General features: G+C 33.3%; 1 protein-coding gene across 1 annotated transcript; it reads right to left on the bottom strand.

The window, feature by feature from the left end:
• Positions 1-13,236: 13,236 nt before the first annotated feature.
• Positions 13,237-16,031, bottom strand: LOC111017498 (tryptophan N-monooxygenase CYP79A68). Its single transcript, XM_022293265.2, has 3 exons — positions 15,352-16,031; positions 14,652-14,988; positions 13,237-14,123 (listed from the first exon to the last, which is right to left on the bottom strand). The coding sequence occupies exons 1-3, from the start codon at positions 16,008-16,010 to the stop codon at positions 13,494-13,496; spliced, it is 1,626 nt and encodes a 541-aa protein (XP_022148957.1). The 5' UTR covers positions 16,011-16,031; the 3' UTR covers positions 13,237-13,493.
• Positions 16,032-23,142: the final 7,111 nt, after the last annotated feature.

Genomic DNA, 23,142 nt, shown 5'->3' with positions numbered 1-23,142 from the left:
CCAATCAAGCTCCAAGGACCAACCTCCAATAGTATGCAAAGAGGTCGACCAACCAATCATAGCACCCCAAACATCCATACTAAAAGGGCACTAAAAAAACAAGTGATCACGAGACTCTGCCCCCAATAAAAGATTGCTAGTATCATAAGTCACAGGTACCTCTATCGGGCATAGTGCTCACGACTTTGCTTTTGGTTCCAACCAAAATGCCTCATACCAATAGAGATAATTGTCCTATCTAATATACTCATGATCACCTCCTTCTCTAGCCAATGTGGAACTTTGTTTGCATCAACCTTACAAACCCAACAATCCTCCCCTCAAATAAAGTACCACCGAGCTTCCTTTCAAGTAGTCACTCATCCGTCTATTCTCGAACATGGAACAAGCTTTGCTCTTATCTAAGGCTTTTGTCATACCTTGATAGAGCACGCCCACGAATTAAACCATGACTACACATTCTGAGGCTCACCACTTCTTTTTTCGACACCCGAGGATTCACCGACACACCTAGGTTTAGACCATGACTTTGATACCATTTGTTAAGAACAACGATACCCCAAGTACCCCGAGTATCTCTACAATGGTATGCTATTATCCGCTTTTGCCATAGCCCTCACGACTTTTCTTTTGGTTCCACCCAAAAGGTCTCATACTAATGCGTTCGGTATAGTTCAGTGCGCTCGGCGTGCTCCCTTTACGGGTCAGTAGAATTCCACTCGTCAACATCGAGGGGTTCCGTATGGTGCTCTAAACTTACCCCTCAACATAGACTTTAATTTGATCTCATATATTTGAACTTAGTTTCTATTTGGTTCTAGAGATTTGGGAGCCAAGAATACTTTTTGGTTTCTAAGTTTAATCATAGTTTCTATTTCTTTGCTCAAGTTTCAAAAATGAAAATTTTAGTTCTTAAGATTTGACTATTGAAAGATCTCATTATTATCGTGCTACAATATGAAACTACTAATAAAGTCTCAATTTTGTGGATCTATAACTTATTTATTGATTGTAATGGTGAATTAAAAATTAATTAAATACAATTGCATGCAATAAAATAACTCAAAGCTGAAATATTTGACGGACTCTTTGATAGAATCCTCACCAATAAAATTCACTTTTCCAATTTACATAGAAATCTCTCAACTAAGATATTACATTAAGAACACAGTAGTAAAATGATTTAGAGATAATCCAATAAAACTTGTTCCACACATCTTCTTTGTTGTGCTCCCCTATCCACTTTTGCCATGAACCTGGTTTTGCTTTTAGTTTCACTTAAAATACCATTGTTTACCCTTATCCCTAGTTAATGTGGAGCTATGTTTGAACTCTTTGTAATATCACAAACAATTCTCTCCTTAAAGCACCACTTGTATCTTGTTCGAATAATATTTCATTCATCTTCTCTCCATCATGAGAGCTTGATATGTAACTCTCGACTGACAATGAGAGTTTGCTCTTATCCAACATACCCCCATAGAGTAACTACTAATGGAATCACATTGTGAAAATCTCTTCCTATCAACCGCGACAATTGTTGAAGGCAGAAAGAGTTTAGCTTACGTGTGAGCACTTTTTGTCAGATCTGAAGTTCATCCACAAATCCACAATGACTATAAGGCTCTCCAATAATTGTTGTTCGATCTCCAAAGAATTCTCCCACACAACTAGGTTTTGGACCATGGCTGCAATACCACTTGTAAGTACAACGATACCTCCAAGTATTTCTACAATGATATGATATTATCCATTTTCGGACATAATACTCATTACATGTGTTTAATTTCACTCAAAAAACCTCGTGCCAATGAAGATAATTTTTCTCGCCAATTTATACCATTGGCATGAGGCTTTTTTGGTTAAATCAAAAGCAAAATAATTATGATTTATGCCCAAAGTAGACAATATAATATCCTACCATTGCGGAAATGTAAATGGTCTATTGTCCCATCACAAGTGGTATCAAAGTTGTGCCTTTGATTTACTCCCGTTGGTACAGTCCTTTGGTGCCAAAAAAATAACGAAGTGGTCATAATGTGATCCATGGTTGAGCCATCAGATAGGTTGTTTGCTATAGAGAAGAGGAGTTAGTTTGGATAAGAGTTGAGACGGATGAGACTGGGTGGTACTTTGTTTGAGGAGGGAATTTTTGAAAATGCGACCAAAGTCACATAGGTAGATATTTGGTATGTAAGTGGGGGACGACATCTCCGTTATTTTTTAATGAAATCAAAAGTAAAATCATGAGAGCTTATGTCTAAAATAGACAACATAACATTACATGTGAAAATGTATTAACATAGGTTTATCAACTAAATCTAATGTTATGAAACAATTAAATGGTATCTAACAGTGGATTTGGAATTTGCACTTCCAAAACTCACTTTAAACAGCCTGACAGTGAAAGGTTCCATTTCAACCACAAAAATTCTGAGGTCACTATTGAACCATCATGGTTGAGTGTCAATAATGAATTTAGGGTACAAAAGACTCTGTATCTGAGTCCATTGTCATATTAACGTGGTGATGTGGTTGTTCTTTTTCTAGTATGGAATTTTATGCACGTTTTTTAGATGGATGGATTTCTCTGGCCAAATATAAATTACGATAAATATCCTATTTTGATCCCACATTTTAAACTTGGTTTCTAGGTCTGAGAAACTTTTGATTGGTGGGTTTAATCTTGATTTCAATTTGAAAAGTGAGTTTCTTAATTCATGAAGTCTGACTGCATTTCTATCTAGTCCTTGACATTTTTCTTTTAATTTTTGGTTTTTGAAATTGATTTTCTATGTTATCCTTGTGATCAGTTGATGACTTAACAAAAAAAAACAATGTGTAAATTAGCATATGATAAGAAAGTTCATAGGAAATGATAGATTTTTCGTCGGTGGAAAAGCTATCAACTTTTTTGGAACATCTTTAATTGGGACTGAGAATACGACAGACCTAAAGACATCGACATGGGTCAAGAATCCATGTTAGCATCTTTCTGCTAAGTCAGTTATTATATGTTAAACATTTTTTGTCATAACTCATGGTGACTTCAATTCAGTGAGTTTAGCTTAATGGGTAAGGCACTCGTTCAATCATTTATTTTCACAATTTTTGTACTAAAAAAAACCTCAATTTAGGTCTCTAGAGTCAAACAACTCTGTTTCTCAAAAAATGAGAATGAGAAACCAAAAATAAAAAAATAAAAAAGGAAATGAGTATCATACGAGCCATTAATGTTTCTAACTAATTTCATTAAAACAAAAAAAAAAAAACTTTTCGTCTTCCTTTCTCAATGTTTGGTTTTTCTTCATTGAAAAACAAATCTATGGAATTTTGTATGAGTAGTGGCGATCACGCACTACATTCAAAATCCGCGAAAGAAAATACATATCCCAAATGACATATGAACAATCAGAAATGACACACTTGGCCAATAAAACAACTTGGGTGTTCAAAGAAGGAGGAATAGAAACAAAGTTCAGCCCACGAAATACCTTCTCAAAAGTTACAACATCCTCAACCTCATTCAATGCTAAAATCTTATCTTTTATGACACCACTGTCCACGATTGGATATGAAATAATTTCCTCCACAGTTGTCTTTTTTTTTTTCCACATAAATGCTACATTAGGCAAATTTCTCAAATCAAGTTGGTCACGAATCTCAATACAATTAACATTGACAGTCTCCTTAGATTCCAAAACTGTGTTTGAGCCAATCCCTACACCTACGTTGTCGCCTACCTTCTACTCCATCATCCCTTTCCCCTTGACCATTGAAGTCTTCTGAACCAGGATTCAAAGAAGATGAAGAGTTATCCCAAGAGACGCAGGCGGGTGCCCTCTCTAGTTTAGTGCCTGAAAACTCTTCGAAACATATCGATAACGAAGCCACTAACTGTACATAACATTGTTCCTTTTGATTTTATCAGCCGCATCAGCACTACCAACATTGACGGGGAGATTCTCGAAACCCAGCCGTCGTCCGCCGCTGTAGAAATCAGGAGGGAAGAAGGATCCTCCCTGAAAATCTCCTACAAATTAAGAGCAGAGAGGTACTCATAATACCAACCACGTAACTTCTTGAAAAAAAAAACCATGGCAGATTCATAATAAAATAGAGAAGAAAGTCCTTTGGAAAAACTCAGTTGAAAGACTAAGAAAAAACACACATATGAGACGGAAAGGAGGAGGGAGAGGAGGGGATCAGATCATTGGCAACCCCTCCCCACTGAACTTTCTCCAGCACATGAGAGAGAACTTTCTCCAGCACGTCCTTCAACCAAAAACTTAAAGGTTTATACATCAAAACGAACCAGTAGCATAAACCAAAAGTAGACTAACAATGTCATTCTTAAAATTCTATAAAAGAAGAAACATAAGTTCCAGAAGCATAAGTTCCAACAGTCTATAAAAGCGTAAGTTTCATTCTTGTATAATCTTTAGGTAAAAGCTTGAGACATCGAGTTCTTGGTGATTGTCGTGTTTTCGGAGATACTATCTTTGAAGCTTTCCGTTTTTCCAAAGACAACACTTTTGGCGTTGGTTTATGTTATCTTTTGGGACGAACGACATCAACATTTTCGACGATGTTTTTTTATTTCATTTTTCGTGTTTTTACCATTGCTTTTATCTGAAAAAAAAATTATTTCATATATTAGTATATCATAAAACATATATTAGAGGTAATATGTTCGAAATAATTGGTAGATATCATAGTTATATAAGAAGTAAATCAATTTCATATCATATGTATATCAAACATATATCACATATATATCAATAGTATATATGTTAATCATAGTTATATCAGAAGTAAATCAATAGTATATAAGAAGTATCAATTCTATATCACATATAGTAGTAGATATCATGGTTATATCAGAAGTAAATCAATTTCATATCATATGTATATCAAACATATATCACATATATATGAGGAGTATATTTGTCAATCATAGTTATATCATAAGTAAATCAATAGAATATCAAAAGTCAATCAGTTTTATATCACCTATGGTAGTATATATCATAGTTATATCAGAAATAAATCAATTTCATAACAAATATATATGAAACATATATCACATATATATCAGGAATATATCTGTCAATCATAGTTATATCATAAGTAAATCAATAGTATATCAGAAGTCAATCAATTCTATGTCACCTATAGTAGTAGATATCATAGTTATATCAGAAGTAAATCAATTTCATACCATATGTATATCAAACATATATCACATATATATCAGGAGTATATCTGTCAATCATTAGTATATCAGAAGTTAATCAGAAGTAATTTATTATTGGTTCGGGCCTGCAGGGTATCTTTGTAATTTATAGCGTGGGTCTCCGTTTTTTTGCTAAAAAAATGCTATATTTGAAAACCTAAACCTTGTTGCTATTTTTCTTATTTTCCTAACTTTTTTTGCCATATCTCAAGTTGTCCCTATTAATATTCATAGAGTTCCATCTCAAAACCAATTGACAATGAGAGGAGTAGCCCATGTCTATCATAAACCTATGCAAGATCCCATTTCTTTTTAATGTGAGATCCTTAACATGCCCCTAAAGATCGTAGCTCTTTTGAGCTCTGATACATATTAATATTTATGGGGTTCCATCTCAAAATCAATTGGCAATGAGAGGAGTAGCCCATGTCTAATAATCCTATGCAATGTCCCCTTTTTTTTATAAAAAAAGGGGACCTTACATAAGTTTATAATATACATGAGCTACTCCTCTTATTACCAATTGGTTTTGAGATGGAACCCCATGAATATTGATATGGTATCAGAGTCCAAAATGCTCAAACAAACAACCGGTCCAAAAATGGGATCCGATCAAGATCGATGAGTCAAAATGGCTTTTACATTTCTACAATGGTATGCTATTGTCCACGTTAGACATAAGTTCTAGTGGCTTTCCTTTTGATTTCAACAAAAAGGCATCATGCAAATGGTATATATTGGTGAGGACAATTATCTCATTTGGTAAAAGGCTTTTTGAGTGAAATTAAAAGCAAAGCAATGAGCATTATGTCCAAAAATGGACAATATCATATAATTGTAGAGATACTTGGAGTAATCGTTGACCTTAACAAGTGGTATCACGTCATGGTCTTAAAACTAGTTGTGTGAGAGAAATCCTTGGAGACTAAACAAAAAAGATTTGAAAGCCTTATAGTCACTGTGTATTTGTGGATAAATCTTAGATCTGACAAAAAATGCTCAAATGTGAGCAAGACATGTATTGATTGATAAAGTTGTGGAGATGGGTAGAAAAAGTAGTCTTATCAAATCGGCATCTATCACCTGATAGGAAGAGGTTCCACAATGTGATTCTGTGTAGAAGCTACACTACTTGGGCATGCTAAATAAGAGCAGACTTTCATTGTCAATCGAGAGTCACAAATCAGACTCTCATGATGGGGAGTAGATGAATGAGTTACTATTCGAGCAAGATACAAGTGGTACTTTATTCAAGGAGATGATTGTTTGGATTACAAGGAGTTCAAATAAAGCTTCACATTGGCTATGGATATGACTGATGTGTGGTATGTATGTGAGAACAATTATTTTCATTGGTATGAGATATTTTAGATGAGACTAAAAGCAAAGTCGGTGCGACAAGGGTTATGGGCATAGTGGACATAGAAGCACAACAAAGAAGATGTGTGGAACAGGTTTACTGGATTCTCTTTAAATCATTTTAGTAATGTGTTCTTGGTGTTATATCTTAGTCGAGGGATTTCTATGTAATTGGAAAAGTGCATTTTATTGGTAAGAATTCCGTCAGAGTCTTAGGATAATGTGCATCCACCATTGGATGGAGTTTAAGTTGTGGTCTACAACACAAGGAGAGATTGTGTTTGAAAAGATTTAATCGAAGAAGTCGATCAAGTATTAGAGCATGATTTAAGGAGTTCTTTTATAGATGATTTTATCTAGGGAATCCAAGGTAACGCGGTTTGTATGGCTATGGTTTATGATGGTGAAGCTGTTAGATGTAGAAGCCGTAGGGTTGGAGATGCTTGTAAGGTCAATGGTGAGCCCAAAATTGGGATGACTAGAGGTCTGGTGTGTATTTCTGTGGGGTGGAATGAAATTATATTAGAAATTATAAATTTTATGGTTGTTAATAAGAAAATTTAATAAAAAAAAAGTTGATTATTTCACTTTGAGATAAATACTTTTATCTAAGAGAAAATATGTTAACAACCATCTGTCCAGCAAACAATTCGAAACTTCCAAGAGAAGCTTGAAAAGGAAGTTTGTTCAAACATCTCAAATGCCTTCTGGAATAGGAAAAAGCATATGGTTAATCTACCATATGTAGACGAATTCAAAGAAGCCGAAATCCCAACCAAAGCTCAGCCTATTCAAATGAGCAAAGATCTGGTCAAGACATGTACTGACGAGATAACAGATCTTCTAAAAAAGGGACTGATCAGTCCTTCCAAAAGCCCTTGGTCTTGTTCGACTTTCTATGTAAACAATCAAGCCGAGAAAGAACGAGGAATCCCCAGGCTCTTGATAAATTACAAGCCTCTCAACAAAGTACTCAAGTGGATTAGGTATCCTATACCAAATCGACAGGATTTGCTGAAAAGAATCACTTCAGCAAAAGTATTTTCAAAGTTCGACTTAAAATCTGGGTTTTGGCAAATTCAGATTCATCCAAACGACCGTTACAAGACGGCTTTTAATTTTCCATTCAGACAGTTTCAATGGAACGTTATGCCATTCAGATTGAAGAATGCTCCTTCTGAATTTCAGAAGATTATGAATGACATCTTCAGCAAATACCAAGATTTCACAATAGTATACATTGATGATATTCTGGTATTCTCGAATACTGTAGATCAGCATTTCAAGCATCTCCAGTTATTCCTCAATATTATCAGAACAAATGGTCTTGTGGTTTCCCAGCCAAAGATCAAGTTGTTCCAAACGAAGGTTAGATTCCTCGGTTATGATATTAATCAAGGAATTATCAAGCCAATCCAACAGTCTCTGGAATTCATGGATAAATTTCCAGATATCATACAAGACAAAACACAACTACAGCGTTTTCTGAGTTGTGTAAATTACATTGGAGACTTTATTAAAGATCTTCGTACAATCTGTCGGCCACTATATGACAGATTGAAGAAGAATTCAAAGCCTTGGACTGTAGATCATATACGCGCAGTCCAATCCATCAAATCACTGGCGAAAAGCATCCCATGCTTATCTCTAGTAGATGAACAGTCTCGACTGATAGTAGACACCAACGCGTCAGAAATTGGTTACGGCGGTGTTCTTAAACATGAAGTTAACGGAAAAATCACGATAATCCGTTATTATTCAGGCATCTGAAATAGTGCTCAGAAAAACTATTCCACGGTGAAGAAAGAAATTTTGGCAATAGTACTTTCCATGCGAAAGTTCCAGGGAGATCTTATCAATAAGGATTTCACCATACAAACAAATTCAAAAGCAAGTAAATACATCTTTGAAAAAGATGTAAAAAATCTGGTCTCAAAGCAAATCTTTGCAAGGTGGCAGGCCATACTGTCTTGCTTTGATTTTCAAATTGTGCCTATAAAAGGAAGTGAGAATTCCCTTGTTGATTATCTCTCAAGAGAACATCTCTTGAAAAACCCAAAATCAGCTCTGACCTCTCCTCGTTTAGATGGAACCTCCTCCCGACCAAAGACGGCCAAACACCCAGCGGGCTCCGCCGCAAAACAATCAGCGACCCTCGTCGCCGAGAAATGAAACCACCATTTCTCCACAAACTGTAGCATCTTCTTCAAGAACTGCTACCTCAAAGGGCAAAAAGCCCATTTCTCAACCATCTGTACCATCTCTGATGAGTGCAAAAAACTACGCCATAGATATCCAGTTCGAAACTGTATCCAGACGCCAGCAAGGTTCTTCATAAAAGACCTTGTCTATTCAATCAGGCCCTTCTAGCCTTCCCATTCCCTCAAGCACGTTGTTACGCCCCTTCGGCAATACAACGAGAAATAGGCGTCCTACTACGGCAGCCGCCCCTTCAAAAATTGAAAGTGTAGAACATTTGAGTTATCAAATTAAAATTAAAACATGCACAAACATTTTAAATAAAATAATATAATAATATTAATTATAAAAAAATATTAACAAATACAAAGAAACATAATAATATAGTAATTATAAAAAAACAAAAACAAACCAATAGTAACAAAACTAAAAACTAAAAATCTAAACCAATACACAAGTGATCAAATATAAATTAGTCTTATTATACAAACATCATTATTTAACTTCATCAAAGTAAAAATTACAACCACACAAACTTACAAATCAAGATATAGCTTCGATATATAAATTTCGGGTTGAATTGAACGTGTCTGAGGGTTGAAAATCGTGGAGGACAGAAAAAATGTCCAACTTTGGAGGTCTTCCCTTTGGTGGCTGACCTGAAGAGGCCGACCTGAAGATCTTCCTTTTGGTGGCCGACCTAAAGAGCTCCACTGAGGGTCGACCTGAAGAGCTCCACTGAGGGCCGACCTGAAGGCCTTGCCTAATGGCCGACCTGAGGCCTTCCCTAAAGGCCGATCTGAAGGTCTTCCCTAAAGATCATTCATGGGAGGAACGACCTTCCATACTTAGTCAAATTCCAGATGACAAGAGTATGAATTGGAATAGCTACTCCCAATAGGCCGACCTTGGTCCAGACATGCTCAACCGCTGGTCGGATTCCTTGTCGGGTACCTCAACCTATAAATAGGGCACTTCACTCTTCAGTCAGGTATGGTATTCTAGCTCAGCCTCCATACTAAGGTCGGACTCAAAACTGACTTGAGCGTCGGAGTGTTTGTTCCCTTGTGCAGGTCTTTCCTCGCCAAGTGGCCTTTCAGCTCATTCCGGACACCAGCTCATCCCAGTCAGCCGACCTTGACCCTTTGAGCTAGTCATCCCTTTCCAAGGATACCCAAGCTCTTCCCTCGGTCATACTTGAAGCAGGTCATGGTCTTCCCGCAGTCATACCTGAAAAGCAGGTCATGGTCTTCCCTCGGTCATACTTGGAGTAGGTCGAGCTCTTCCCTGCGGCCGACCTTGACCAGGTCATACCCTGTCACATTTTTTGCATAAACAGAACGTATCATATTTGTATTGAGTTACTTTCAAGATTACATACATTTTAGAGCAACAAAATGAGGGAGGACTAAAAATAAAGAAAAAATGTAGCTTGAGTGTTGCTAAGAAATGGTGGAAGAAAATGCCTATTTATATAGGTAAATGATGAAAAAATTACCAAGCTTTTGGAATTATAAAATTTTTGAAATTCTATTAGTGAAAATCAGCTAACTCTTCATAAATTAAATAAATATTTTATATATTTCAACTTTTTAGATTTCGTGTAATTGTTAAAGTTGATAATTAAGTATTTATTATTGATAATTAATTAATTAATTTAATATTTACCATTAATTTTCTAGATTTCGTGTAATTGTTAAAGTTGATAATTAAGTATTTATTATTGATAATTAATTAATTAATTTAATATTTACCATTAATTTTCTATGACGTGTTTTCTAAATTTATAAATTAAATAAAGGTATATAGTCTAAAATGTTTTATAAAAATACTCCTTTTTTTAATAGATATAGAGTCATTAAGTTTTGATTTCATTCATTTATTTAAAGAAAAACCCCACACGTGATACATTTCATTTCCTTCCCAAAAAAATAAATCTATTTTGACATCAAATAAAAAACTTTTAATTTAAATTAAATGATTCTCATTTTCTCAATTAAAATAATACTCGTCGTAATAACACAAATATAATTATATTAAAAAAAAATTCTAGCTTCTTCCGTAATCCAATTCCACTTAAAATATTAATGATCACTAAATCAATTTTATCGATTAAACATTTTGATATTCATCATAAACCGTTCATTTAAATTAAAAGGTTTTAATTTTCTCACATTTTTACTATATATATACGTGGATTGTCTTGGGTTCGAGACGTTTGAAAAAGAATGGATAGTAAAAACAGATAATGACTTGGACGGGCTGTTTCAGAAACATATTTTCACGAATGTCTAATGTTTACAAATTTTATAATTTTAGATTTATGAATTTATAACTTTTAACACGTATCAAATTTGCCCTTATTTATGACATTTATATTTATTATAATTAGTTTTTTTATTTAAATGTACAAGATTTAATGTTCCAAATTTGTTTTTGTAAACATTAAATTATTGTGGGACCCAAATCATTTATTTCTCATAATCCCCTAATTTACTTCTTAATATATTCTACTAAAACAGTGAAATTTATTACAAAATATTTTTTCGTTTCATTTCAATTTTTGGCTCAATTCAATACATTTCAAATGTAATATTTTTAGCTCAATCTCACGGATATTCATCAGAGAACACTACATTTTACGAGAGTAAACTTACCGGCATGATGAGGTAAGACAACAATGGAGTACTGCGACTTTATCCTTTTCGTATCTGTCCTGCATATATATATATATATATATATATTATGTTTATCGCCTACTTTTTCATTTATATGGAGATATAAACTATATCCGGCTATAAACCATAGTCATTTTATAACATACACTTATATGAAGATATAAACTATATCTAGCTACAAACTATAATTTATATATGAACTATAAAGTATATACGATTATATCTCTCTACAATTAACAAAAAAAGTAAATAACCTACATAATCAAATATATACTACGTTACCATCGAATACTTTTTAAATGTCCCAAAATCGAACACCCAAAATTAGAAATAAAAAACAAACCTAGAATATTTAGAACGTAAACAGCAGAAAATGGGCTACCAAAAATAATGGTGAAAAGCGAGCGAATCGGAAACGGGCTGCCGTAGATGGTAACGACAGAAAATGGAAAACACTAAGAAGACGAGAAGACGGCCTACCGAAAACGATGGTGTAAAGTGAGAAAAAAGAAAGACCATTAAATAAGAGGAAGATATAACTAAAAATTTGGGATATTTTGTTTAGGAAGGTGAAAAGGTGCATAAATTTAGGGATTTAAAATGTAAATCCCAATTAACAATTTTCCCATTTTGAATTTTAATATCTTAATAATAATTTCATGTATATAAAAAGGGTATATTGGTAAAATGAAGATGAGTTCCATCTTTAAAGGGTGTTTTTTAAGATAAAAATGTAAATTTTGTAGAATGAATCCTTTTGTGTAATTATCATCTCCAAACTACTCATCTCTAAAAACTAGTAAAAATCATAGTAATTGGACGAGGAAACAGTTGACACTTATACAAACTATCGAGGTCCACTTCAAGTGTTGAAGTTGATTCTGATTGATGAAGATGTATTTTTCCAATAAAGATTTATTATTTATTCATAAAATTACTTTGGGATTATTCCTTTCGTTTTTGTGTATTTCTATTTTATATTTGGTTGTTTCCTAATACATATTTTTTTCTAGGGAACTTAAACTGAGGTGGTTGATGTATAATGAAACTATTCACTATTTCAAGATTGAAGTGTGAAGAAAATTGGTTCATAGAAATGTGAACAAGTCTATAATAGATTCCTCAATGTTAAGCAAGATATTGAGTTATCTTTATCAACAAATATACTGAAGTTCAAGAGTCCAACGAAGTAATTTCAACAAAGAAATTTACCCATAATTTCATTGATTTCATTAATACAATGAATTTGTTGAGTGAAAGAAGACGATAGGTATATGTTTTTTTTTCTCAAAATAATAGTATGATAGTTTACAGTTTTATTAATTCAATATATTATTTTCGTACAAATGTGATTGGAATTGTCACCACCGTAACCGTAAGGTCAACTATAAACATCAAGAGTCGAAAAGGTGATGGTCGAAGCAGGAAAAAAAAGAGATTATTTTGATCAACTCAAGGTATTAACTTTTATTCGTAAATTAATTGTTTTTAAACATTATAGAATGTTAAATTTAATATTTGAAAAAAAAAATGTGTATAGTTAGGTTTTTTCCACACTATAAATACCTATGTGTTTAAACTTTCTTCAAAAGTTCAAAATCATAAAGTATAAATTATTTTCCTTTTTAGATAACATAAAGTAAATTCTTAGAGACGCAAAGAATTGTTATAAAATTAATAAACTATTATGATATCATCAACCAACCGTTCACCCCTAATTTATTTTATTATTATTATTTTTTTTAGTACAATACGTTACTCCAACCAATCACCTCTAATTTATTTTATTATTATAATTATTTTTCTTAGTACAACATGGTAGGGGATTCGAACTCACACCCTCTTGATTTGAGGTATATATGAATTACCGCTTAACTAAGTACGCTTTGACCCTAATTCATTTTATTATTCACACAACATTTATAAGTTCACAGACACATAAGCAAGCGAGAATACATAGAAATAATACAGGAATATTCGGCAAGCAAGAGGACAACTAGCCTATTTTATATGTTTGATGATCAAGAAGTTGGGTACATAATATGAGGCAGGCGTGGCTTTGCATGCAAGTGTAATGGCTTCGGGAGGGAGAGTTCATCGGCCTCAGAGAATTCTATCTTTGTTGTTCCAAATGGTAAGCTCCATGAAAACCCTTGCAGCAACCTACCAAGTAGCATCATGGTTATGTTTGTGCCCAATGAGCTACCCACACAGCCTCTTCTTCCTCGGGTGAAGCTAATGAATCTTAGATTTGGTTCTGATAATCCCAGTTCAACTGTCTCATCCTTGAGATGACGTTCTGGATCGAAACGCATCGGATCCTCCCAAATCCTTGGGTTTCGACCGAGTCCTGACCGACTCAGAATGACTTCACTACCTTTCGGGATAAAGTAACCGGCCACAACGATGTCAGCGTTTGAGACATGAGGAATATTGAAAGGTGAAAATGGATGAAGTCGAAAGGATTCTCTGGCACAAGCCGTGAGATACTTGAGTTTTGGGATGTCAGACTCTTGAACAAGTCTTTCTCTTCCGACTACTCTGTCCAATTCTTCAATTGCTTTTTGGAGAATCTTTGGTTGATTGAGTAATTCTGCCATTGTCCACTCCACTGCATTCGAAGGATTATCGATCGTTGCAATTTGTAGTTCCTATATTATTGTCGTGGGAAACATTGACATTAGTATTAATATAATACAAATAATTTCATCAACTATATATATACCTTGTGTGTATGTATCAATCCTTACCAAGTTTAAATACTATTTTTGTCCTTGAAATTTTCGCTTTAGTTTATTTTGGTCGGCCTACTTTCAAAACATCTATCTTGATTATTGTACTTTCAATTTTTGTTCATTTTAGTCCGTGTATTTTTTTAAACGTACGTTTTAGTTAATTCATTATCATTTGATCTCATTTCTATTAATCATAATTTTAGCATGATAATTTACTCATTAAATTTCTTGAAATATAACAAAATATATATATATATATATATATATATATATATATATATATATATCAAAAGAGTCTCCATTGTACCGGGACCAAATTCGGTAATATTTTGACCAAGTAATTATACATGCATCAAATGTCATATATACTACACTCAATTTGAATGTTATCAGTAATTTACGTGTAGGTACATGTGGTTCCATATAAAGTTTAGGAATCCTTACTGTGATTTGAGCCTTGATCTCGTCAATTGTCAGCAACGATTTTCCATTCCCATCTTTAGTTGAAATGAGGATATCAAGAATGTCCTCTGCGCCTTCCCTTTTCCCATCTTTCCATTGTTGCACCCTCTCATTTATAATTGGTTCATCATACTTCCAAAGGGCTTTCAAAGCTCTTTTCATGATCTTCTCATGTCCATCCAAATCAAATGGCTTCAAACAAGGCATGAAATCTGATATAGAAAATGCATTAACATGCCTTAGAATTGTTAGCAACGCTTGATTATGCTCTTCTTCTTCAAAACTTGGCCCTCCATCTTCCCTCCCTTTGCCATAGTACCTATAAGAGCAAAATGCAGAAAAAAATAAGGAAACTAGAAGTTGATTAATCCATTGTTTTCTGAAGACAATTTTGTTCCCTCCATTGTTCTCAACAATATATCATAAACAATTATAGTCCATGATAGGACGGATAACTAACCTATGAATGTAGCATTTCAAACACCTATATATATTTAAGCAATAGAAAATATGAGAAGAGAAAAAATTCGAGGGAATAATCTCTCCAAAACTGAAAAGAATCACCTGGTTATAAACTATTCACGGTCATTCTAATAGTTATATATTTTCATTTTCTTTCACATACGAAAGTTGAGGTTGAGGTTATGAAAAGATTTTGATTCATAAATAATTCCAACCGTACCTTTTGTTGAATAGCATTCTTCTGATAATGTTACCACAGTAATGTTGTGTTACGCTTCTCACATTAACAACTGCACCGTCTTTATTGACAGTGTTAGTAGTGGTAAGGCTGAAAATATAACGAAGAAGAGTATCGGCCTCGTTAGTTCTGTGGCCAAGCATCTGATGAAGAGTCGATGGACAGAATATTTCCGATGCAAGTATTCTTCTCATCTTCTTCCATTGGTGTCCCAATGGTGAAAAAGCTGTGGTAAGAAGTCCACGAGACAAGACATTGACAGTGTTGGAGATGGTGGAACGTGATGCAAAGACAGAGTCATGTCTCTTGAGAAATTCAACAGCCAGTTCTGGAGAAGTCACTGGCATTACGTAGGTATTTCCGAGACGAATGCATGCGATTTCAGTGTCGAATTGCTTCATCACTGCATGAATCCATTTGTATTTTGGTGATTTTGTGGCCAACATTGCTGGGAGGCAGCCCACGAGAGGCCATGGATTTGGGCCTGGTGGGAGTTGGAGAACTGAGTGTTTCCTCTTACGGTAACATTGAGAAAAAATGGCAGAAATGAAAGCCATGAAAACGAAGAGAGTGAAGGTTTTGGTAATGGCTGTTGGGGAGTTTTGATAAGTTAATTGACTGATGAATAATAAAGCTTCCATGGCTCTTCACTCTCTTTCTCTGTGTCTGTATTAGATGAATGAGTGCGGGCTAGGGAAGCGTGTATATATAGGGAATCGTGTTATTGGTCACATTGGCCCACATCCTTAATTCAAATTTGTTCCTTTTGTTTCTCACTGTTCTTTGTATGTCCGTAGTATTCTTTCACGTTTTTTAATTCTTAGATTTCTCTCTTGCCGTTTGATATATATAATTGTTCACCATGAAAGGAAAATAACACTTTTACACTTTTACTTAGTAGTTAGTGTTAGATTGTTAACCGTAACAATGGTCTTAGAATCGTGCATAATCGAATTATTAGAATCAATAAGTAAACGAAGAACAATCAAACATGAACCTCAATATTAGATTGATCTTCCTTAACTAAACACACTAGAACTCAAAGCTCTCTGTCATATGAGATATATTTAAAGTATTGGAGACCATAACCCTTGTATTCTATTTATAAACTCTTCCGCGGACTCCTATTAAATCCATTAAGAATAAATGGGTATCCACCTAAAGAAAAGTTCATACTCAACGAAAATCAATGGACCCTTATTTACCAATCACTTTAGTTGGTCCATCAAATATTCGAATAATAATTATATTAATATGTGATCCATTATTTATTATTATAATATAAAAATATTCCAACAGTTAGTTTTATGTTTTAGGAAAAGGAAAAAAAAATAAAAGGACTAAATGCTCGCCCTAATTTTTTAGATTTTTCTGATCAATTTGGTACTTAATCTTAGGGCTGATCATCTGTCGGTCGGGGTTCGATTTTCCTTTGCAGTTTGGCACTGATCGGTCACGGTTCGGTTAGTCGGTTTGTTGATTTAACCAACGTTCCTTTTTTTATTCGGTTTCCTTTTTTATTATTTGGCGAGGGAGAATAGAGGGGGCCGGTGGGCAGCGACGGTGAGGAAGAGTGAGAGCGGGCCAGGGGAGGTTGGGCGGCAACGACGAGGAAGAGTGGGGCGGCGCGGTGACAACAGAGGGGGCGGTTGGACGGGGACGGTGACGGCAAGGAAGAAGGAGAATAGGGGGCGGTGGGTGGTGCGGTGAGAACGGAGAACAGAGGGAGGTGGTGGGCTTGGCGATGACAACGTGGTCTGGTGCGGCAGCAGGGAGGGATAGAGAGTGAGAGACTGAGAGTGAGACGTGAGAGAGTGACTGAGTGAGAGAAGAGAACACGGGGGCGGCACTGGCAGAGAATAAAGAAAGAACCCTAGGAATTAGGATTTAAATAATAATAATATAATATAGTCGGTCGATCGATCATCATCGATTGGTCTAAGGCTGTCGACCGATCGACTTTGTCAGTTCTGATATCCCAGAATCGATGCCGAACCACCGGCTTAAATCCTTCTTTTCATAGACAAATATTTTAAATTTGGTTAACAAAAAGTTGACTTTCCATTGAATGGTTATTTTGTTAGCATATTTAGACACATGTAAGTATGCCACATTGCACATGGAACTTGAAACATAATAATTTTTAGTTTCCATCTCCCACATTCAATTTTTTATTTTTTAGTACAACATGTCGGGGATTCGAACTCACAACCTCTTTGTTGGAGGTATACGCCAATTACCGTTGAGTTATACTCGCTTTGGCCTATCTCCCACATTCAATGATATAAAATCGTCTCCCCAATTGTACTAGCCTCCTTGATTCGTTGACCTTTTATTACGTGGTTCCAAATGAATGAAAGTTTCTGTTTTTAGCTACCCACACTTTCGTTTTAGAAACGTTTGAATTTCTATGCGCCCATTTGATTACATTTATATTTTTTGTTTCTTTTTTTTTTAAAAAAATTTAAACGTTTGGTAACTATTACTATTTTTTTGTTTCTCAACTTTAAGAATGGTATAAAAATTTTAGAAACAACAAAATCAAATTTCTTGTTTTTGGTTGAGATATATGTCAATTACTGCTAAACTATACTCGCTTTGACAAGAAACAAGGAACAATTAGAAAAAAGGAAAAAATGATCAACCCTTAGGGTTTTTTTTTCAAAAAAAAAAAAAAGGAAAAAAGGAAAATGAACATACGTTTTTATTATTTTTTCTATTTTTTAGTACACGTTCATTGTGAATTTTAGTGTACAATTTTTCACATGTTTTAAATGGATGGATTATCCTATTGCCAAATACTATTTTTTTCCTTCAATACTTTGTTGTAACATTTAAGTCTTTATTAGAAAATGTAGTTTCCTCTATAATTGGACTAGCCAATTTTGTACATCTTTTTAAGTTCTTTTATAAACTTACCATACAACAATGTTATTTATGCCAAAGTGTGTATATATATATATATATATATATATATATATATATATATTAAGTTTAATATTTATGGGATCAAGTCGATGACCTTAAGATGGTATAAATTAATTATTTAAAATGGAGCATAAAGTTTAAATTCTTATAAAAATAGTATGGTCCAGATAAAACTTAAACTAAAAAAAGTCAATTTTATTCTATATTTGAAAAAGAAAATGAAAAGTTGTCATATATTTTTAAAAAAATGCATAAATTTTTCTCAACCAAAAAAAATAATTTACATTCTTAAGTTGTCGTATTTAGATATAATTTGAAATGATATAAATTTGAATAAGGTATAAAAGAAAAAAAAAATTCCCCACTCACAACTAAAAGTTAGAAAATTGTAAAATACAACTAATAATAAATCACTCAAAAATCAAAAAAGCGTTTGTTAGAAGACTTTTTTATACACATGTTTTCAAAATTTACTGTTTTTCAACTTTTATTACATCGAGAAAAGCTAAGAAACACAAAATGTTTATATGAATAATTTATCCAATCCATCCGCTTTCACTACTAGAAATTCGGTCTATCGTGACGTTTTTATGACGTCACAAAAAGCTATCGTGACGTTTTTAACGCCGTCATGTATACGCCCATCACGAAAGGTATACGAGACGTTTAAAAAACATCACAAAAATTAGCACACGTGACAGTTTATTAGCGTCATGAAAGACATGGACTTTCACGACGTTCATAAATCATCATGAAATCGTGACGGTTATAGAATGTCACGAAAAAACCTTGAACATGGGAGGAGAAGTCACGTGACATCCTTTCGTGACGGTGTTTAAACGTCATGACAAGTTTATTCTGTGACGTTTGATAATTATCGTCCTAAAAAACATTTTGGTACGGTTTAAAAACGTCACTAATGATTTTATTTTGTGACAATAAAAAGAGGATCACTAAATATGTATTTAATTTTGATTGCAGATGTCGCGGATATAAATATCATATTGTCAACTTGTCGATCGAACACGCAAATATATTAATTTACCATAAGAAAGTTGAAATATATTAAACATGAACAAGGAAGCTAATATATTAATTTAGAATGTACTAGTATTCTCAAACACAAATTACATAATTACATAATTAAACATGTTCCTTACACACCAACCCCAACAACGATGCTCAGCCACCAATTAGTTGCATTCCTAATTGTCGACATCTTTGGGGTAAGAAATACCTAACGAAAAAACAATACCCAAGTTAGATAAATGATTAAACAAAAACCAACCTACATCAACATTCATAGTCTTCCTTATCAACTTACTCGATAATATAAATAAAACAACCAACAAACGACCAAATAGAAGAAGCGCGATTCAAATAAACCACATCCTACACTTTTTCTACATCCTTAAATTACATAGCACAAAATATCAATACAATCATCCTGTAAAGAAAGTATCAATATGATATGATAACCAACAAAAAGATCAAACAAAGTTCCAACATAACAGAGGTTACAATAACAAAAATAACCGAACATTTCTTCTATATCCTTCAGCAGCATAACACAAAATGAACTTAAACAATATAACATAAACTAGCTAGTATAGCAGAGGGATTGTAAACCTACATTCCTCGTCTATAATCAATATTCAGTATTCTTTGTAAACGTACTCAATAATATAACTATATTCCCAGCATATAACAAGTTCGATTCATAAGTATTTAATATTCAAATGCTATAGTATGAATGATGACGAAAAGCTTAAAATAGCTTACCTTTGTTATGATGGAACTTTGAATGAAACGGCCGCAACATGAATCAATTAGTTGCATTCCTAATTGTCGACGTCTTTGAGATCGTTAAAGACCTAATGAAAAACAATACCCAAGTTAGATAAATGAATAACGAAAGATAGATAAGGTAAGAAAGTCACTTTGTAAAAAAACGTGTCTCCAACATTATAAAATAAAAATAGACTACATAACAAGCTCACTACCTACTAATAGTATAAACACGTGTATTTATAAATAACAAACAACAGTCTTCTCTATCACAACTCAATAAAGTACAATAAGGATTTACTACTCATTCATCAAACATAACTCAAACAAAAAATGTCAAAATTTTAGCATGACCTCTGCTAAAATCCTAAAACCGCACATGCTAACTCATCAACCTCATGAGGATTACACCGAATTTATAGTTGCAACCCATGTATTCTCCTCATATAATGCCAATTGTTGAATCAGATATTCCTGCGCAAAGCAAAAGACTCTCTCTCATGGACAAGTCTCTTACATACAGCTAAACATAAACATAATAAGGCATCAAAAGATAAAACTAAATATCAAAATTAATCAAAATAGGAAAACAATTTTCCAACAACAAACAGAAAGTACATTCATTTGCTACAAGTACAGCTACTCTATTGGTTGTTACTTTTGCAAGAGTCAACTCTCCGTCAAGTGTTTTCCTTTCTTCCTGGAGGAGACAGAAATAAATCTCAACTATTTTGGTAATGCTCCAAGAATTCACTACTACAATTAGGACAGGGTATTTGCTTGCGGGTAGAGTAGAGATAAAAATATTGGATCTTCGATCAAAGAGATATTATCCAACAATAGTATGATAAATAACCTACAAGCCCTACTATTGATAGGAAGTACCAAAACCAAGTTCATTTCAAAGGAAATCAATGATGAGTACCCTCCTTTAAACCCATGAAAATGTTGATTGCCACGTAAGCCATGAACATGGTGAACAAGTTTATTTCAACTAAATCCATTTAAATGTACCAATTAGCTAGCCAGACTTGGAAATTCAAACCGAAAAAGTACATGAATTTGTTTTTTCAATTAACACGTAAAACAACCACTAAAGTACTTCCCACCAACATCAAGAATTATTAAAGTAGCCACATAAAACAAGACAAACAATATAACATACAAATGACATGGAAAAAAGCAAGTAAAAGTAGAAATTAAATATATAAGGAAGAACAAAGAAGACAAACAAACCTCTTCTTCCAACATATAGAACAAGGTGATCAAAAATCACGTTCCACATGAAATCATTAAAAACGTATGGAAATAATTTGAAGAACTATTGAACAGCTACACGAAACAAGCAAGCAAAAGATAAATAAAAACAAGAAACAAATAAGTATTTCTCAAAATAAACCTAGCTAAAAGCTTCATGTCCCTTGCTTTATGAATTCTATTATACTTGGAAAAGTTTCATAGTAGCCAAATTAGAAGAACCCGAAAAGAAAATATAGCAATAATTATAATAAAAATCAAACTAAAATCATACTAAAAAACAAGCATAGTTTTTAAGATCAATCTCTCATGTTGAAACAAAACTTAAGGTAGAACTTTCTACAATTCCAAAAAGGCATCATACTCATAACAAAAGAACAACTAATTAAATCCAACACAGTAAGGTAACAAGTTTACTTATATAACAAATAAACTAATAAGTCACTTATCGACGCACCAACCATAAAAAAGTTAGGTTTCATTGAATATTTCATATTTACAGCAACAATTAATCAAATCAACAACCAATACAAATTAGTTCACAACGTACCTTAAATACAAGCAACAATGAAAGTCGGAATGCACCACGAACTGAAGAAGATTCAGCTCAAGATTGATCAAAATAACTTAAAAACAAACCTCAAACAAGTCACAAGTTATTTTCTGTAACATTAAAAAAAATTAGGAATAGTGATTAGTCCAGTTTAATGAAAACCATGTTAATAGAAAGAATTCGTACCTTCTTAAAAAATTGAAGCGCATGTGAATTTGGTTAAAATTTCCAGGCTTGAGATCTTCTCAAGAACCATTGCATTATTATCCAAAGCTACACAATTGTTTTGAATTTTCTCACACAAAATTAACTATGAATTTAATAGGGACACATATCGACAGATGGCGGCGACAGTGCAGGGCTATGAACAAACGAACGGCGAGGAGTGACTGTGCTTGAGCGATGGCGATGAAAAATCGATTTGGGGGTAGGAATGAATGATAGAGATAAATGAATTTGGGGATTATTTTTAAAGCACCATCTCCCACGTATTTACCAAAATCTTTAAGTTAATTTACCTCTTTTTCTATATTCGTTTTCCACTTTGTAATTAAATTTGAAAAAACTAATTTGTATTTTCATTTTTCCAAGATTTGTAATTTCAAATTGCAATCCTTCGTATTGAAATTATAAGCATTAATTAAATCTTTTTCGATGGAAGAAAAAAATCAATGAAATTCTCTTTGTAAAATTCTTTTGATTAAAATTCTCTCGATTAAAATCCTTCGTCTAGAATTGATTAAAATTCTCTGTGTAAATTCGCTAACTTAATTTATCTTGGTTCAATAAAATTAAACTTAAATTCTAATTAGATCCTAACCTACCCAAAAATAGAACCCAAAATTTAGAAAATCGAAGGATTTAAATTATCAGCTTAGGCGAAAATCCGAGGGGAAAATCCGAAAGCACAAATTAAATCTTAAAAGCAAACTAACACGAACGCGAGTCGTTACATTTAGGGTGAAAAAATAATATAAAATAATGGAAATTGACTCATTCCTAAATTTTTTTTCTTTTAAAATGAAATAGAAATACAAAAATAATATTTATTTTCAATGGAATTCAAAATTTACTTAGTGAGAATTTCTACGACCTAAATTTTAGGTTTTTATGTTTTGTTAACTTCAATTCTAACAATGTCTAAAAAAATTAATATATTCCATCAAATTAGCTTCAAAGATTTTAAGTTAATTAATTACTTTTTTTTAATCTATTTTTCACTATGTTTTTTAAACGTCACGAAAAAC

Source organism: Momordica charantia, assembly GCF_013281855.1.
Source record: "Momordica charantia cultivar OHB3-1 chromosome 6 unlocalized genomic scaffold, Mcharantia_2.0 BLBB01000006.1, whole genome shotgun sequence".
NCBI classification, from domain to species: Eukaryota; Viridiplantae; Streptophyta; class Magnoliopsida; order Cucurbitales; family Cucurbitaceae; genus Momordica; species Momordica charantia.
The sequence above is the reverse complement of the archived record's forward strand: the minus strand, read 5'-3'. Positions and strand labels throughout refer to the sequence as shown.

Bases quoted from the DNA above. Each gene is read 5' to 3' on its own strand.
- LOC111017498 (XM_022293265.2), bottom strand. From the start codon at position 16,010: ATGGAAGCTTTATTATTCATCAGTCAATTAACTTATCAAAACTCCCCA. The intron at 14,989-15,351 runs GTACGGTTGGAA...TTGCTCTTATAG, and splicing joins AGAATGCTATTCAACAAAAG to GTACTATGGCAAAGGGAGGG. The intron at 14,124-14,651 runs GTAAGGATTCCT...ACAATAATATAG, and splicing joins AGATCAAGGCTCAAATCACA to GAACTACAAATTGCAACGAT.